Raw genomic sequence first — 20032 nt, 5'->3', positions numbered from 1 at the left:
GCTTTATGGCATTTAATGAGAATGTAGTCAGTTTCCATTCCAAAACCTCTCAATTTCCACGTTGTCCAGAGCTTAATTTAGACCCCTTAGAAGGGATCTGAAAGATGTTAGGTGTTCTCTAATGTTGATTTGTAAGCATATGGCATTCTCAAAAGCCATTAATCCGGTGCAAGTGAAGTGGGCCAAATGAAAGCTGAAGATAAATTTAAGGGGAGATGATGGATTATGATCCAGAGCAGATGAGGTCCAGGCAGGAAGAAGTGGTTGCCAACTTGCCTGTGTGAAGGTAGCAACTTCTGACAGAAGAATGGAACAAACAGCTGTGGGCAGCAAGGCTGGCTGGAACTGATCTGTCAAAATCCATAGTTTCATGTTTCCATTGCAAGTGGGACTCAAATGAAATGAGACACATTAGTAATGCAAGTGATAACAAAAAGCCATCAACCAAGCCACAGCAACCATTGTCGAATTAGAACTGTCAAGTTTTATACCTGGGAACACAAAAGTAAGGAACACTGTTGGATTACTGACAGAGAGGCTTTCAGTGTATTTGTAAGCCTTTAGAAGTAGGACAAATATATTTGAGGTATCTGTACTGAAACTCGTATCTAAAGGTAACTCAGTTATCTCTACAAAAAACTCTAGAAGTCCGATTAAGCCTTAGGCATCCAGAAACATCACTATATTTTTGTATTTTTTTCTCTCCCTCATTTGTATTGGAGTTCTGTTAGAGCTGTTGCAACATGTTCATTGTTGATAATCAAGTACCTTCTCAAGTAGAAATGAAGTATGACATTTAACAGTGCAAAGAAATGGTTCTTTTTTATAGAGCAGGAAAGTTACACAAATAACACAGTCTGAAAAAAAAAAAATCATGGCGTGTTTGAGATCCTCAGTTTGCTTCCCTAGTCTTTTCTCTGCTGAGACCATCCTTCTCCAAGTCAAATGAGTAAGTATGGCCTGTATAGCAGTATATTCATCCTTGTATTCTTAGAATACTAAAGACACTCATCTTTGCACAAGACTTTGTTAAGCACTTCTTGAGACCAGCTTATTGTGAGATGGAGATACAAAGGTGAGCCGTCTTACAGAGAGACCTGGACAGGCTGGAAGAGTGGGCTAGCAAGAAGAGTATGAAGTTTAACAGAGGCAAATGCAGAGTCCTGCACCTGGGTCAGAATAACCAAAGAGCACAGGACAGCCTAGGGCCTGTGTGGTAGGGAACAGCCTTACTGAAAGGGACCTGGGGATCCTGGTGGACAAAAAGATGGACATAAGTTAGCAGTGTGCTGCTGCAGCAACAAAGGTAAATCGGATCCTGGGCTGCATCCATGGGAGCATCACTAGCAGAGAAAGAGATGTGATCGTCCCACTCAGTGCTTTTCAGGCAGCACCTGGAGTACTGTGTCCAGTTCTGGTCCCCATACTTCAGGAATGATGCAGGCAGACTAGAGAAGGTCCACAGGAAGACTATGAAGATGATCAAAGGGCTGGAGAACCTGCCTTATGAGGAAAGACTGGAGGAGTTAGGCCTCTTCTCCCTGGAGGAGACTCAGGGCGTACTTCATCGCGGTATTCCAGGACTTAAAGGGCAGCCGCAAGGAGGATGGAGGCTCTCCCTTCACAGGCAGCCACATGAAGAAGACAAGGGGCAATGAGTACAAACTGCACCAGGAGAAGTTTCATCTCAATACAAGATAAGAAATTTTTTACAGTGATAACAATCCTTTACTGGAACAACTTCCTCAGGGACATGGTGGGAGTCCTCATCACTGAAGTTTTGAAGATGTGATTGGACAGGGTGCTGATGATCTCATCCAGCCTCCCTTTCCCATTAAAGATTGGACCAGATAATCTTTCAAGGTCTCTTCCAACCTGGGCTATTCTGTGATTATTCTGTGGTTGTATGAGAAGCTTGAAGCTGAATTTGTCACTGAAGGAGCTGCTGGAAATTCTAGGACTCCTGGCTCCACCAGGCTGTTGGGATCCCACTGCAGCCTTTCTGCCTGCATATTGCTCCTGATTCCAGCACCAGACTATTTCTACCATAGGTATGTCCTAAGCCCTTTCTGAGATGCTACTCCTGCTTTAGTATTAGGCATCTAACCGCCTGAAATAGAAAAGCCTGCTGGAGTTGTAACCATGAAGTACGGATGGAGTCTGGTATGCAATTTTTTGGTTCAGTGTTAAACTGAAGTCCGTTGAAGTACAGATACTGTTACCTTTCCACACAACTTTATACAAAGAGTAGCCTTTTCTAACCAGGTACAATTATCTTGGTTTCATATGAGAAACAGCACTTTAACTTGTTCTGCTTTTCAAACATGCCATAAAAGCCCACTGTTTAGCTTTACTTAAGTACTTTGAGACTGGGTAAAAAGGCAATTCCTGAAAAAAATGCGCTACTCAGCCTGTTGGATTTTTAGTGCTATTTGGAGACCATTGACAAGACTGCAGTTCGGGATGTGCACCTGAGAGAAGTGATTCATGGCGGGTGACTCGTGAGTTGGATCAGCTACTCAGATGACACATCTTGGCATAAACAAAGACAGAAATAATATCTCAGTACTGTGGGGGGTTTATATAAAAGGAAAAGAGGTAAAAATGGAAGTCTCACCAATGATAGTAGCAGCTTAATATGGTTTTGTTAAACCAAGTCAAATAGAGGGTGGAGTTGAATAAAGATGATTGCGAGACAGGAAATTCCCACCTGATGCCTCAGACATTGTTGCTTTTAACATTCCTGTTTGTGTATGACACAGGAGCATCAGGAACAAAGGAAATGAGAGTTATTTATTGGAAAAGGCCTCATAAAGCTTTCAGTAAAAAGACAAGTCTTTGGACCTTTTTGCATAATACTTACAATTTTGGTATCTGGCATACAACTGGACAGTGAAAATTTTTTCACCAAAAATCAATGCTTTGTTCCTTCAGTACTCATCTATACCTGAAATCTGCGTGACAAGTTTTGTCTCCAACATAAAAAAAAATTCAGAATAGGATTTGTCAGAAATGTAAGAAGCACACTCTAAAAAATGGATTTTCTTTGTGGTATATGTGGAGTTGGGAGCCAACTGTAGTGGCATCCAAAATGACATAAAGAATACAAGTTTCTTTCCTTTGCCATGTTGGAAAATCACATGATACAGGAGTTGCTGTTTGGGAAAGGCCTGGAGGACTGATCTGAGGTGACTGTGTGTAACAAAGCATTTATTTAAAACACTTTGAGAATGTTAAAGACGATTCAGCCTTTTCCCTCCTAGCTGTTGCTTTTGAAAGAAGAGTTTCCACCCTGAGCAATTGAGCACTTTTTCTAGGAGGTGGAAATCAATAGTGTTTGCTAATGGAAACCTAAATTGTTTTTTTAGATCTGTAGCTGATGGCTGAGAAGAACATGAAGGGCTGCACCAAACTTCCAGCTGCATTTGGGAGCTTCAGAGCCCAGAGATCACTCTGGCGCTGAGCGTAGGCCTGGGCTCTTGGGCTCCCAGTCTTGTGATTTATCCTTCCTCTCTCTTGGGGCTTCTGTCTTGTTTTTATCATGTCACTTGCTATGTAAAAATCCTCAAAGCTCTCTGCTTGGCAAGTGGGTCAGGATGGTCAAAGCCAGACTTGCCTCTTCCCATTAGAATGAGACAACTCAGTTGTTTTTAATCTCATGTCCCACTTGAGAGGGTCATGGAATAGAATATGAATTTCCTTTGAAGTTTGTTTCTGGCATTGCAGTTTGACAGAAACTCCAAGCTGCTTTTGCCTTTTCTGAGTTTCATTTGGTGCCTCATGGGGAACATGTCCAGTGTAGACAGTCCCTGGAGACCCTGCCAGCCAGGCTGTGTGTCTCTAGCAAGCACATGCAGACAATGTTGGGGAGGACAGTGATGAATTTTTGAGTGACTGGTTTTGTTCATTTGCTTTTGGCCTTCCTTTGTAAGGGATTTTTTTAAAACTCCAGTAACATGGTATTACAATGAGGAGCTGATTTACAGAGAAAAATCATTCAGGACAGAGAATACCGTTTTTCTGCGTTTCCATGGGACAGGAGAAAACAGTCCACACATCTGTGGTTGAGAACATATATGTGAAATTTAGCTTGTAGGAATGTGTCTGCAAATACAAATGTTGATAAAGGCAGCCTTCTAGCTTGAATTTAGCATTTAGTAATAATAACATTATTTTGTCACTAGCAACAGGTTAGATATAAAATTATATTTGCATGTTCAACTAGAGTAAGTCTGTTCAATTTCACAAATAAGATGAATACATTCAAGTGGAGCCACTCAAGTCAGATTTTTGTGCCTACGTAGTGAGTGGATTCAGTTTCCTTGCTTTGCATTGCTAACAAAATTTAAAACTATAATCTGATAAGTCAGAATCTGCACATCAGAACAGGTTGAAAATACAAATGAAATGCTTAATTAGTATCCACCCACTCATCTTGAATATGCATTGGGGAGTGAAATACTCTACACCTAAACTCCGTGCAGTAATAAAGGTAACGCTAAGTATCCTCTAAGTACTTGCCTACGAAGTAGCATCACTGTATATTTAAGTTTGATCGGTACAACTGCTGGTTAACGAATGTTAAATAAGTAACAAAGCACCGTTGCTGGAGATGTCATGCTGCCAGTCAAGCTTTAGTGGGACTGTAATGTGCAAGTGTAATGCCATGGTTATTCTTTATTTCAATTTTTTTGACAGATGCTTCCTCACTGTAGGAGTTGTGACTATCTGCTTATTGATACTTCCAAAATGCAATTTTAAACTGGTCTCTAAATGTGCATGTGGGCATTTAACTTGGATTAATTTCTTTAAGTGGATATTGATGCAACAGTGTAGGACTCGGGTTTTCCAAAAGTATTCTGAAGACTAGTTTTGCAAACCAGAACGATGTTATGCTGTGGGGTTTTTAAACTTTTTTATTTTCTTTTTTTTAAAAAAAATTTTTCAGGTGGCAGAGATAAGCGTGGAGGTCCCATTCTAACGTTTCCAGCTCGTAGTAATCATGATAGAATACGGCAAGAAGACCTTAGAAGACTAATTTCCTACTTAGCGTGTATTCCCAGGTAAGCGATGGTCACTTGATAAGCTCTGGAGCTATAAAACAAAATGGATTACGTTGCAGTGCACCTGCAGGCTAGAAGGTTAACAAAATTGAGCAGGTTAACAAAATTAGCAAATTCATACATGGTTCTGTCAATTACTGTTTTCAGACTCCTTTTTTGGAAAAGACCTAAATAATTACTCTGGCTTGTAGAAGAAGGGCTGTTAGCAGAATGGCTGGTGTGCTTTAGCTGGAAGTAGTTTGTGTCATGGAAATGGCACTACTGTGCCATATTGCTGCCACTGTGGTAAAGAATGCAAATACTCCTCAAAGGCCTTCAGTACATCAATAATTAGAAACTTGCTGGTCATCATTCACGGTATGCCTTGTGTGGACTGAGGTCAGCACAACATTCCTGTTATTTGTGTTAGATAAGTTATAGTTTCTCGATATAGCACAGGAATTAACCAAGAGAGAGATATGTGAAATTGCTTGTACAGATCTCAGATAAACCTATGGACAGGTGTGTGAAAATATTGAGATCATCGTATTATCAACAGTTTAAGCTGTGAATTACAATATGCTGTTTAAATAAATACGCAGAAGTCAAATCCAGCACCTGTGCGTTTGTATATATATAAATATTTATATAAAACGTTTGTTCACATAAAACTTTTTTGCCCTAGTAGTAACTGAATTGGGGACAAAAATTATCTCGAGAACTTCATTTTAAGTCCGTCTTAGCATCTGGTAACATTTATTGCAGACTGGAGCAACTCAGACTGTTCTTGAACATGTTTGCCTATGACCTCAAGGAGCAGTTGTCATAGTTGAAAAAAAATCTCTTGGACAACATCCCTGAATGCAATATCTTCCGTATTTCTGTAATGTGTTAATTTGTAGGCATTCCTCTTTGCATCCGATGTAATCAGACATCAGTTTCAGATTGAAAAAGTGCTTTCATAAATATAACTTCAAGACATGTAATTAAGATTGTGCATGGCCTTTCCTAAGAGCAATTGTTGGCAATTCAATGGTTCTGGTCTTTATTTCACTTTGAAGTGTAAGAGTGTTTAGTATTCTTTCTTTTTTTTTTTTTTTTTTTTTTTTTTTTTTTTTAATTGGGGGGGGGTGGTTTTTTTGGGTTTTTTGTTTGTTTGTTTTGGGTTTTTTGTGTGGGTTTTTTGTTTGTTTTTTGGTTTTGTGTTGTTGTTGTTTGTCTGTTAGGTGTGGGATTTTGTGGAGAAAAAGGAAGAAGGAGGGGAAGAAGTCTTGAGATTTTTACCTCTGAAGTAATTCAGCTTCACATTTGAATGTTTGATATGTGTTCTAGCCCTCTAGAGGTTCAAGATACTAGAGAAGTTATTATTAATAGATAAATATGCATCAAAATATGCCCAAGAGATTTTTCTAGAGGTAATCTGGCAAAATACTGTCATTCCCTAGCAAAAGGTGTATGTTAGGTTAGTATCAATAGATTTAAAATAAAAAGAAAGTTAGTGCAGGTTTTTATTTCTCTGTAAGCAAGGCAAAGCTTTGAGAATAAAGGGAGCTTTATTAAAAGCAAGACTCGCTTTCATACAAGTAATGTTTTAGGGACTGGTCATGCAACTTGTACCAATTGTGACTTCTTAATTAGCAAAAAGAGCCCCAAACAGTTGGACTGTTGGTTAGTTACTGCAGTACCGTTACTCTAGATAGCTGAAGATTCAGATGTATCAGTTGTTTGGCAAGAGATCTAAACACTCTATGGTGATTCAGTCTCACAATTTTACTAGTTTAAAAATTTATTTAATTTAAAAATATTGCTAAATTTAAGTCTTCAGTGCTGACTGGACCAGGTATTAGTGTAGTTCAGGTTCTAACAGATGACCTTGGCTGACTAAAGCTTCCCAGAACAATTTTCGTGATTCTTGGCCAAAAGGGATTTATCTCTTGTCAGATGATGAAGACACATCTATACCATAACACGTGATGAGGGGCTGCATTGTACTCCCCAGTAGATGTGTGCCTCACATGAATTAATGGCAAGTACTCCTCACACGTGGTCGGTTTGTGTGGTAGGATGGGGATGAGCTGAGCAGCACTTGTATGATACCGTGCAGCCTTTCAAAAATCTTCAAGAGAGTAGTTGGTTTTCGTCCTGTAATCCTGTGAGGCTGTTAGAAAACATTTTCACCATGATGAGGAAATTGTACATTGTAGCCTACGTGTATTCCAAGCTAGTCAGTTTTAGTGTGTTTTCCTGCTACAGTTGCCATTTTTGGCTTTCCTGTAAGGAGGTGGGACAGCTAACACTTACCTTGATAAACTCCTTATTTATTTATAATTTTTTTTTAACCAACTTTAAAAAAACCCTCCTGTTCTGAGGAACCTTTATTACCATGTCTTTCAGAAGCTCTTGTGCTCTTCTGCATCAGTCATAACTCATCTTTCCACGGTGTGGCCAATGAGACAGTCTAAAGTATGCCAGTGAAGCTTCCCTACTTCTTGGACACTCTGCAAACCTCACCACATGAATTTCAGGATTGCATTTACATTAATCATATCCCTGAAAATGACTCATATACTCAAATAATGGACATTTGATCCCTTTTGATAGTTCATTTGCTATGACACATTGGGTTTGAAATATTTTCCCTTTCTATGTTAACAAGGTCACGTAGCAAGTTCTACTGGAACAAAATCAAAATTTCTGGTGTTGGTGGTGATTGCTGCTTTTGATCAGTGGCAAGCACTAAGTGTACAAGAGGTATCGATGAAAACAAGTTAAATCTGCCATTCTCAGAAGAGTTGCCAGAGAATTTGAGCGTAAGGTCTGTCAACTTTTGAATGGCAAAACAGAGTTCAATTTTTGCAGAAGTGGGTTGATGTGGTTTTCTTCACAGCTGTAAAATGCTTTCTTATCCATTAACTATCCACAAATCGATCCTGTTATAGAAGGAATTGTCAATAAAGGTTTTGGTTTTTTTTTTTTTCCCCCTCTACAGAGTAACACTCTTTAACTCTCAGATAATATGGGACTAGATGCAAGACAGTTTAAAAATGTTGCAGAAGTGGTGGGTGAGAACAATATGCCATCTTCTGTCTTTTAAAGGATTCAGTCAGTCGTTAGAAAGGCATGAATATTGACATCAGTAAAGTGTACCTGTGTTCTGAAGAGACAGTTGTAAATGAATTACGTATTGCTGCTTCAGTAAACATTTTTTTAATGTTTGTGTAAGGTGAAGGAGAAACAGCACTGGAAGATGAATCATTGTGAATATAAACAGTGAAAATGAAAGAGGAGGTAAAGGCAGGTTATCAAATCAGCAACAGGTGGAAAGCCATCGCCTACAAGGAGTTTGGCAGAGGGGTGAGAGAAGCTTCTCGAGAGGTTCATGTGTTCTGCTGTACATGTCAGTGAGACCTAAGGTTGTGATGGTTAGCTGGGGAGACCACGTTTGTTTAGGCAGTGTGGTGCATTTGAAGTTGTGACACTTGCTTGACAACCTTTTCTTCTTTCTTCTACAGTGAGGAAGTATGTAAACGAGGATTCACCGTCATTGTAGATATGCGTGGGTCAAAATGGGACTCCATAAAGCCTCTGCTCAAGATTTTACAGGAATCCTTTCCATGTTGTATTCATGTTGCACTGATAATCAAGCCAGACAATTTCTGGCAGAAACAGAGGACTAACTTTGGCAGCTCTAAGTTTGAGTTTGAGGTAATTTCCCCTATGGTATACAAATTTACTTTTATGTTAATGGTTTTAAGTATGCTCACTACTGATCAGCTTCTTGAAAACTCTCAGATAAATTATGTTCTAGATGAGAGGAGAGGTACATTAGGCCAGTGGTGGTAGATGGAATGTGGTTTTCTTCATGTACTTAGGCCAGGTAGTCGTGCATGTTATAATTTATATTCTCTTTCTGAGTGTGAAAAAGATGGAATTAGGGTTTTACCCCAATGGTAAAAAGTTAGGTTTCATCCTTTTGTTGTCTTGGTTTGCATTGTGGTAATGGTGATCTCACCAGCATCCTGTGCAGAGGAAAGCGGCCAACTGAACTTCACTGTTATCCTCCTCCTGCTTGACAATGCATAAAGTCAGAAATTAATCAGAACAGCAATTGAAAGAGTGGTTGCTATTTTCTCCTTATGGGTATTTCTGTCATTTGGGAAAATACCTGCAAGACAGAAGACTGATCAGGATTGATATTTGAAAAGAAGTCACGTGGACTTCATGAACAAAACAGTCAATTCTTAAGAAGAGAAGAAAAAGAATTGAAAGAAAATTTCAAATTTATTTCAGTAACAGCATTTTCTGGTTTTCATTTTTATTTTTCAGACAAATATGGTGTCTCTGGAAGGCCTTACCAAAGTAGTTGATCCTTCTCAACTAACTCCAGAATTTGATGGCTGTTTGGAGTACAACCATGAGGAGTGGATAGAAATCAGAGTTGCCTTTGAGGACTACATTAGCAATGCAACCCATATGCTGTCCAGACTGGAGGAACTGCAAGATATATTGTCAAAAAAGGAAATGCCTCAGGACCTGGAAGGTGCTCGCAATATGATAGAGGAGCATTCACAATTAAAAAAGAAAGTCATTAAGGCCCCTATCGAGGACCTTGATGTGGAAGGACAAAAGCTGCTCCAGCGGATACAGAGCAGCGATAGCTTCCCCAAAAAGAACTCCGGGTCAGGGAATGCAGACTTACAGAACCTTTTACCCAAAGTATCCACCATGCTGGACCGGCTGCACTCAACACGGCAGCATCTGCATCAGATGTGGCATGTGCGGAAATTGAAATTGGACCAATGTTTTCAGCTCAGGCTGTTTGAGCAGGATGCTGAAAAGGTAAGAGGTTGGGCGAGGGGAGTATGAATGGGTGCTGCCATTGATGAGAATGAAGCTCGACGGACTTGAAAGAAGCATCAAGGATAACTCCGAAGACAAAAAAATTACTATTTGCAGTTACTCACTAGCCATTTAATGAGAAATGAAGGATTTCTTGATTGAGAGTAACTGTCTCCTGGAATAAAGGAGATGGGGTAGTAATTCTAAGCTGTAAAGAACACAGGTAGCTCTCACCGAAGAAAATTTTAAACGGTAGTGACTTTAAGCTTTTGGTGAGTTTTTGTTCCAGACAGATGCTTTTGCATGCATCAAGTGAGGATGAATGCTGTCTCCTTTATAAATACAGATGACTAAAGGCTACATCGGTCTCTTTTGAGTGACCCTTGGGATCCGAGTGACAGGCAGTTGACAAAGTCTGAAGGGGCTGACATGGGGAACTGCTTCATTGATGCAGGATTTAAAGTCCCAGGCTAAAAACTGATGTATCTCTCTTGACAGTGCATATGTCATTAATAGGGGACTGAGTGATCTCAGAACGTTTTGATCTAACCAGTCCCTTCAAATGAGAAAGTCCTTGATTGTCATGGAATTTGAAGAGGAAATATGGCAGGCAGTGCATTTTTAGATGAGCTCAAATAAGATCTATTTTCATATAGAATGATTTTGCAATCACTTATTGTTAACTTAATACCATGGAACAAATAGCATTAGGGAAGAGGAGGGGAGTTTTAATCTGGGAGAAGTGACTAGACTATGCAGTCCAGTGGTAAGCACGGTCTTTGTCAGATTTCTTAAAATAGTGTATGTGACAATGCCTGAACTGTGTTAGACCGAAGGTCTGTGTTAAACCAGCAGTGGTCATAAGCAGATGCATGGGGAAGAGTAAAAGCTGAGCAAACATATATAATGCTTCTCCTTTCTCCTTCTTCCCCTGTTGTTTTCCCCCGTACTTTCCCTTACCTTGATCGTTTCAGCTCAGGGACTTTCTTTACTCTTAATGTATTCTGCTATGTTTAAAAAAGAAATAATTATTTTAAAGTTCCTTGTAAAGTAAGTGTTTACTGAATGGGTAGAGCTGAAAATAGTAGGGGCATGTAAAGAGTTGAAAAAAATCTGGTCAAATGAATTTAGAGTTACAAAATTATTTAGAAAATAACAAGCTGTTTGTCTAGTATTGCTCTTTCAGGCCCAGAATACTTTTTAGCAGTCTTTCAGACACTTAATTACATCATTAATTACTTTTTATTACAGCATGAACAAAATACATTTTGATGATGCTTATGTAGTACTGGAAGATATATTCTTCATTTGCTCATCTAAAAGTTGCCTACATAACTTGAACTTTAAGAAACTCCTTGTGAAATACTCAAACGAGTGAGATTGATCTCTGTCCTGCCATGTGGTTGCATAAACTCTTATCTGTGTTTTCTAGGTTCCTGACTCCAAGAATAAGTTATGTTAAATTAATGCAATTTTCTTTCAAAATAGAGGGAAATGCTAGGCACCTCAAAATGGGGTTGATAGAATGTAGCATACCTGGGACTTTATTATCTCAGTAGAAAAAGATTAAAAGCATGTTTATGTAGTATCCCAACTCACTTCTGGATTAAGGCCCTTGCCTTAATCTACTTGCAGCCCTTATTTTATTGCTTGCGTCAGATTAAATTTCAAAGCTCAGGGCTTCTTTATCAGTGTATGTCCATGGGGTTCAGTTAGGTGTGCGAAAGGACTGGATCTTTTTTGAAAAAATGAAGTCTATTGGATAGGGAGGAATAGATGTGTTCATTTTTGAGGACTTGCACAGCTCTTTGCACAAGAAATCTGTGCTGGTTCAGAAGAAAAGGCTAAAAAGGGGCAAGGTGGGAGGGAATCCAACTGAAATTGCCTGCAAGTATCTGAAGGCAGCAAAGTTGGACTACCTAGAGAAAGGTGGTCACAAGAAGGACCAATGTCTATTTCGAATAATTTTCTAACACATCTTCAACATAGTTTAGATAAAAACCTGGAAAATGTAGGAGTATGTGATCAGCTGTCTCAGTTTTCGAAGTCTTTGAAACTTTCTTTGGTTTACAATCTTTACCATATTGTGGTCTACTTATAATTTGATTTGTTCAAATTTGTTCAAATTTGTTCAAATTTGTACCGGTGTGGAATAATGGATTTCACAATATTGCTCTGATAGCCAGCATATTTTAAAAGATCTTTAAATGAGTACTTAATGCTCATTGCTACCATTTTTTTCTGAACAATCTTTTTCAGTTTATCCAGAGAGTAGGTGGATCTTTTGAGCTGAAATACAGCACAGATTTCCAGACCATTGGTGGGGGTGTGTGTGTCTTTTAAACTTAGTCTTTTGCTGCATTGCTTGGTCTTTGAAAAATTTGTCTTCCAGTGCCACTGTTAACATACCTGTGTACCTCCATTAGTGGTCATTGTCAGATAAGGTCTTTCCTAAAAATAGTTTGAATATGAGAATATATATATTTTTTTTAAAAAGCCAAACATACATATTTAAAGATTATCCTTAAGCATGTCTGGAAGAAGGTAATGTGTAACTCGATGCTCCATTATAGTTTCTTAATTTGTTTAGCAGTAGAAAAGTGGTTTTCAAATCTGATATAAAGTTATGAACTAAAAATTTTAAACTTACTGCTGAAGTACTTGATCAGCAAGAATGAATTTATATTTAATTTCCATGAGTTTCCATTTTCATTCTAAATTAGTAAGCTGCTGACATAATGAAATGCTGACACTAGAGAACATAAAAGCTCGGTAACTCAGGGTGGTGCTCCAAGCCTGTTTGTTTACTATGACTACTTTGTAGTAATGAAGTTTGACGTTTTCATTATGACTTTACTGTAGCTTGTTGAGATAAACACCTATAGTAAAGATTTAACAGCCTCAGCTGTTTGGTCCAGTAAGTCAGATTTCAGCAATGCTTTGTTTAAAATGTATGCTAACTTAAAACAGTAAGCATCAGTGTTAATTTTCATGGCCTTAGACTCGTTTTGTCTTCTGTGTTTCTGGATTTCTCACATTACTTGTCTGTGATTTCTGCCATAACGAATGGGTGATTTTTTTTTTTTCTTTATATTTTCTTGTAGATGTTTGACTGGATTACACACAACAAAGGTCTGTTTCTGAACAGCTACACAGAGATTGGAACCAGTCACCCCCACGCAATGGAGCTTCAGACACAGCACAATCACTTTGCCATGAACTGTATGGTAAGAAAAGGCCTCATGTCACACCACTGACACATTGTCTCTTTGCTCTATATTAAGGTAGAATTTGTAAATCATACACATAAATCATTCCTTCTGTTACTAGCAGTACCAATTTGTATTTGAGCAGTGAAATTACAGAACACACAGGAGGAAAATAAAGGGTAGCTAAGTACAGAGGTAGTGTGATCAAGCAACAGAATTGTTTTTACAAACAGTGGTATTCAACACAACCTCAGCACTTCTCAAATATAAGCATCCATACTTCTGTAACCTGGGATGTGTGTTTGAGTACTGCTTTTGGTCTTGTAGGAAATTTAAGAGAATCCTGTGTAATATGGAATTAAGTGTTCTATACAGAAAGGATCTTCTGAATAGATTGCAATTCAGACAAAAAGTTCTGAGAAGCAGTGATCAACAAGTGTAATAATGGTGTAATAATTTTCCATATTTTTAAGAAGACACACTTCTCATTTCTGGCACAGTAGAGTGGAGCTAAAACAAATTATTTTTTTGAATATGATCTTAGGATGCAGTATCAGTAGGCTGCAATTCAAAATTTGGATTTTAACTGGCAGTGAGTAAAAGCAGTTTCATGAGTTCCTGTATGGACAGAAGGACTAAATGTTCAAGTACATTTCAGGTCCTCTTCACTAGGAGGATTGGAGGTGTTTAAATAAGTTTGGAAGTCTGGGCCTGAATCCAGTTCCTGGCTGTCAGCTCAATGAAGGAAGAACAGTGCCAGTCTTGTTAAAAATTAACATCCTTGGCAGTCCAAGGATGGGAATTGAATTATAGTATGGTTGAAACAATCAACTCTTGCAAGAGGGTGTTTTGTAGATCAGGACTATTAATTGTGGAACGAGAGAGTGGCAAAGTAAACTTACCTAGGTTATGGGTCTTGCTGAAATAATGGCAGGACTAGTAAGGCAGCTCTTGTGTATGGTATAGCTAAAGTTAAGGCAATAGAAGACATGAGTAGAGAAGGTACCTTTTCTTCTTTTGCAACTCAGCTCTGTTTGCAAAAAGTTTTAAAAAATACATATCAATATGAATTCTTTGAAAGCAGTAAAGCAAATGCTGGGGAATGTCGTAATTAAATTAAGTAATGTCATATATGGATGTAACTTTGACCATTAGGTTTGGAAGGTATAGGTTCACTCCAGGGGCACGAGGAATTGTTCCTTTATGGAGTACCTCATTGTTGCTCATTGCTCTGCATATGAAGTAGAGCAGAAGGAAACTCACAGAAGGACAGTAGGTGTTATTGATGTGAGATTGCTTTTGGAATTTAGTAATTTGGATGGCATTCCAGGCAATTTTTGGGCTTATACTCTAAAGGTTAAATTCTTCTTCTGTCAGCTCGTCCTGGTATTAGTCACTGTTGTCCTATTTTCTTCAAACTGGATTTTTTTTTCTTTTTTTGTATTTCCATACTGTTCAGATGTTATCAACAGTAGGAAGCACTTGAGTGATATGGCATAATTTCTACTGCTCTGTTTTTGCTGTTAGTCTTCTGCTGTTAATCTCTGTTTTGCCTGTAGTAGTCAAATGCATTAATTACAAAGGATGACTTCTCAGCCTGTACAATGATTTTTTTGAAGCATGCAAGAAGCAGGTTAAATTTGGGGCAAATTAAACAGTCCAAATATTCAAAAGGGGAAAAACAAGCTGCAGTTTTTCTGTGTGTTTCTGTAGCATAGCCCCCCCCCCCAAAAGTGGTTTATTGGTACAGAATAGGAAAATACAAATTCAAAATGATGAGTCCCTGGTTTTAGTTTAAGCAGCATTAAGATTTTCTGGGTTTTATTTGGTTAAATGGGAAAAGCCTTACATGTAGATTAGGGGAAAGATTAAACTGAATGTGACAAAAAAATAAGTAAACTGATTGAGTTTTGGCAGGCCTTATATTTCATTAGCTTTTAACTGGAAAAATGTCGAGCAATCTTAACTACTGCAAGCATGTTCAGTTTCTCCCTGGCCACTCTTCACATACACTCTGAGCTTAAGCAGCTACTATTTGTTCACTATTCCTGTCAGTGTAACTCTTCAGTTATCAGAGTTAAGATCCCGTACGTCAATGCTCTTACACTAGAGATGGAATTTAACTTTTAACCCATGTACAGCCATGCAAATATATTCAGTTGGATGGGGTAGAGGAAGGAAGAGTGGCAACTATATATAAGGTTTATTATATGCAGGAAACTTTAAAGACTTGAATTTCATTGTGGCCCTAAATTGGACCCTAATAGATCTTGCTTTCCAAGCGGTTTCCTTAGTCTTACTTCAGGTGGGGAAGGGCTGTTCAAAGGATAAATGCTGCCAAAGCAGCTAAATGCAACCTCTTGCACTTGCTCACAGCGTAACCCTGATAATTGATGTTGCAGCTGCTTTTCCCAACAAGTTGTGGTTGCTGCAGGGCACATGCTCCCTTCCCAGCAGGTGCTACCCTCTGTCAATAGCTGGCTCTCCCATCTCCCCTTCCTTCCCAAGTAGCAGCTTGGCTTTCCGAGAGGTGCAGGAGGGCAACTTCTGCAGCTGCTTGAGCCAAACTTGGGTAAGAAAGAGTGACAGCCTTTGGGTGAGGTGCCAAAGTTTTAATCGGGTCTTCCAGTCTGAAATGAGCCACCTGGGTGTAAACCATTCTGAAAGCTACTTAGTTCTTGTCATGAACAGGAGTTGGATACATCAAGGACAAAGAGGATTTGTTGAATATTTCTTTTTTTACCTTGTAATGGCTTTCTGCCAGTTTAGGATACTGATTTTCAGTATTACAGCACAAAGTAGTTGGAAGTTTAAACTAAATGTTGTAAAAAAAAAAAAAAAAAAAAGTGAAGAATTCATTGGGGAACAAAATTTAACTGTACTTTCAGCAGTTTCATTAGCAAATGATACATCCAGGAATCTTGTGTATTCAGTATGCGATAGTCTCATGTGGTTGCACTTCAAGGTAATAGGAACAGGTTCATGAAAGTCTTAAGCTTGATAGACAGACTGGTTCTGATTGCAATTAAACTGTCCCAGAGAAAAGCTGGATAGGTGCAGTGGTGCCCACTGAAGATAGACATACGTTTGGTTACCGTTGCTAAACTCACAGGCTGATGTGGCTAAAAACGCTGCTGTCTGAAAGACAGTTCACACGTGCAGCTGTAGGTATGTGACCTGCTATTACTGAATTCAAGAGGCTGTGCACTGAGAAATGTCAAGGCTATGTCTTTATAGGGCAAATAGATCACATGTTCCCTAACTGGGGAAAAATAAACTCACAGTGATTCTTCTTTCTAAAGTTGAGGATAGATTTTTCAGTACAATTTAAAAGGCCTGCTTTCAGCAACAGTAAATTGCTGTTGTCAAGTCCTGAGATTTATTTGAGTTAAGCAATACTCTGTTTCATCTTGAAGTTCTTATTTGGGTGACTAAACCAATGCTTCACTTCTCAAAACCAGTTTTTAGTACCTTTTAAGGGAGAAACTTGCAAATAAGGCATCATAGGAGTTGAAATACAAAAATTATCTGTAAAGTTTATGAACTGCAAAAACAAAGTACCCATGATTCTACTGATTAGTCAGTCTTACGTGCAAGAGTGGGAGAGACTGATTCTGTGTCTGTCCGTTCTTTTTCCTGCCATTTTCCACACACTTTCTGGGACACAAGGAAAACAAAAGCAGTCATGTGAAACATGGGCGAGGAGGAGGATGTTATCTACCTGAACATTTTCTTCTACTCTTCTTGCTAGACCAAAAGGCCTTGCTTACATTGCAGCTTAGATCTGCCCCTCATTGCACTGGTGAGGGTCAAAATGATTGGAAAGTGATGTAGGCAAACGGAAACTTTCTTTGGAGAAAGCTGACGCTGGCTACTATTAAAGGGCATGCTATGACTGCTGCTTGTCCTGGGGTTGACAGGACCATCAGTAGAAGCTGTTTATCAAACATAATCCAAAAAGTCCTGTGTCAATTGTAAGCATATTGTTTATTCATGTTCTCAGAACAGGCTGTTTGCATATATATACTAAACCACTTTATCAAGGTAGTAATCAAATAATTAATGTAATCCAAAAAAAAGAGTGCCAGAAATGAGCACTGGTGAGGGTGTTGGGAGGTTAAAATAAAAGTATGAACACAACACACAACACTTGAATATCACTGGGTTTACAGAGTTAAAACTTAGTAAGATGACTTGCTTAGCCTGCTCAAGTCCGGCCACAGGGACTAGTACAAATGAAAACATTAAGAAGGTCAGGTGTGGTAAAATCAGTTTAGCTGACAGCTAGTGTGACTTTGCCCTCTTCCTTTGCACTACTGTTATATTTCACTCTTGACATTCGTTTTATTTTTAAATATATATTTTTGTCACCATACCAAGTTGTCACTTGAGACAGACTTAAGCACCATGTGAATTCTAGGCTGCCCTGAGTCCTCTGAGACTTCAGCAAATGAGAGCAAGATCACAGGTGGTGAATTATGCATTCTTTCTCAGATTACATTGAAATACAGATTTTCACAAAAATCTTTGTGCAGAATGCTAAACAGTAGTAAGCTAGCTCTTCTGTCTTGGAGGGGACATGTCTGATTTGTGTTGTTGGGTTTTGTGGGTGGGTGGAGTTGTTTCTGTTAGGGTTGGTTTGGTTTTTGTTTTTTAAACTAATAGATTGCTCAGGCAGGGCTTTCAGTAAAAAAAATAAAGTTAAATGGTAAAATCCATCAACTAATCCAGTTGTAATCCAACCAATCTAACATCCTTAATAGACAAGGTAAAGACTCTAGATGGGGATGGGAGTAGAGTAGGTAAAATGTATTCAGTCAAGTTCTGAGTTAACTATAGTTTAAGAAAACCATAGATTTTTTGGATGTTCTTTGAAGTTCAAGGAAGGCACAGCTGTGGATCCTGGTCAGACTGGGAGGGTGGTTTTTTTGAGTGCACATCTGTAAGGGAATCTTACAGGTATTAGAGCAGTTAATGCTTAGATGCAGTGTCTGGATGGCACCAACCTGAGAAAAGACCAAAAAGGCAAAATGAGTTCAGACTATTTTCAGCTTCTGAGGAACATTCCAAAGTCAACAAGATTATATTAGGACAGGCTAGATGTGCAACCCTTAAGAAGGAAGAAATAAATAGACTTGAAAAAGTAATCAGCTGGTGAGGTGTTAATACAGCAACAAGTGTGTTCATATCAATGGATCGCGAACTAAAGGAATAGACAGTGGTGTTACTGCAAAGAAGCAAATCTTATTTCACTCTTGGTATTTATTGGGGGAACTGAACTTAAGATTTGTTAAGAAATTGCCCAGATTCAGTTGGTCCTACTGGAGAATTAGGTCCAGTTTAGACCTCCATACTTGTGATGGGGAACATCCAGATGAAAATGATGTGGCTATAAGGCAAGGATGAAGCCATTTGCATCTACTGTGGGAAAGTGAATGTAAGTGAAAAGTAAAAGAGGAAAGAAGATGGTGTGTGTTGAACTATATAGTCTTGCACTAAGATTCTGAAGATCCATCATGAAAAATGTAGGAAAGAGAGATGATAAATTTGAAGAAAATTAGAGTGAAATTATATTTCATTCACTCCAGTGCTAATAGCAATGGTTAGTTACCTGAGAATATTTTGAGGATTTTAGTATTTGAAGAACAGGTTAAACACTTTCCTTAATTGTAGTCTGGATGTTGCTGAGTTTGTGGGGTTTTGTTTGTGGGTTGATTGGTTGTTTTTTTTTTTTCATTTGTTTGTTTTGTTTTGGGTTTTTGTGTTGTGTTTTGTTTGATTTGGTTTCTTTTCTTTTCCAAGGAAAGAGATCAGGTGATACCTTTAGTTGTTCTCCGGCCCTCATCTTTGAAGTCTGGAGTCCCAAACTGAGAGTTTTGCTGTTGCCGCAAGGGCAAGAATAGATGTTAGAAAACAATTTAATCCTTAAAGCAGGTGTTATTTCATACTTTAATACTACACCTTGTCTTGGTGGCCATTTGCGTGTGAAGTGGCAGATGATTTGGAAATTTTTGCTAAAATATTTCAGTCGCAGACGAATAGAATCATAGAATCTTAGAATGTCCTGAGTTGGAAGGGACCCACAAGGATCATCGAGCCCAGCTCCTGTCCCTGCACAGGACAACCCCACAGTTCACACCATGTGTTTGAGGGCCTTGTCCAGTCTCTTCTTGAACACTGTCAGGCTTGGGGCCGTGACACCTCCCTGGGGAGCCTGTTCCAGTGCTCCAGCACCCTCTGGGTGAAGAACCTTTTCCTAATGTCCAACATCAACCTCCCCTGGCACATCTTCCCAACATTGCCGTGGGTTCTCAAACTGGTCACCAGAGAGAAGGGATCAGCGCCTGCCCCTCCTCCTCCCCTTGTGGAGGAAGCTGTAGCCACGATGAGGTCTCCCCTCAGTCTCCTCTTCTCCAGGCCGAACAAACCAAATGACTTTAGCTGCTTCTCATATGGTTTCTCCTCCAAACCCTTCACCAACTTTGTGGCCCTAATAGTTGAAACCCACTACAGTTTATATAGAGGTGCCAGTTATCATGCTTATAGACCATGTCACTGACGTGGTTGTTTTTAACAGTGAATGCTTAATAGTAGTCTCTTGCATCAGAAAACTACTGTTTGAAATCTTAGAGCTAAACAAACATTTTATAAATGGATCTGGGAAAATCAGGAAATAAAATACAAGCTTCAGGGCATCAGCCAGCTTTATTTTGTATTGAGTGTGATAGAAGTTCAGTTAAGCTGGAAGGCTGTTACCTATATTTTCCCCTGTGCACTTGTCTTTCAGGCACACACCAAAGGATGACACAGCACACTGCAGGTTGTGTTAGGCTACTAATCTGTGTTGCCTTGCTGAGCAATACTTTTTTTATATGTGCACTTCCTTTAGGGAATAATTCTGCAATGAGAAGCTTTCCGGATACTGTAAGGTGTATTTTCAGC

The 20032-nt window shown here is 38.9% G+C and overlaps 1 protein-coding gene across 1 annotated transcript in view; it reads left to right on the top strand.

Annotated features, from left to right (window-relative positions):
• TRIO (trio Rho guanine nucleotide exchange factor) overlaps positions 1–20032 on the top strand; it is a 255708-nt gene that overhangs the window by 73758 nt on the left and 161918 nt on the right. The window contains 4 exon segments of the mRNA XM_065629284.1: positions 4949–5063; positions 8555–8747; positions 9369–9881; positions 12986–13108. Coding sequence (XP_065485356.1) covers positions 4949–5063; positions 8555–8747; positions 9369–9881; positions 12986–13108 — 944 coding nt within the window.

Source organism: Caloenas nicobarica, chromosome 2 (assembly GCF_036013445.1).
Source record: "Caloenas nicobarica isolate bCalNic1 chromosome 2, bCalNic1.hap1, whole genome shotgun sequence".
Classification (NCBI taxonomy): Eukaryota; Metazoa; Chordata; class Aves; order Columbiformes; family Columbidae; genus Caloenas; species Caloenas nicobarica.
The sequence above is the reverse complement of the archived record's forward strand: the minus strand, read 5'-3'. Positions and strand labels throughout refer to the sequence as shown.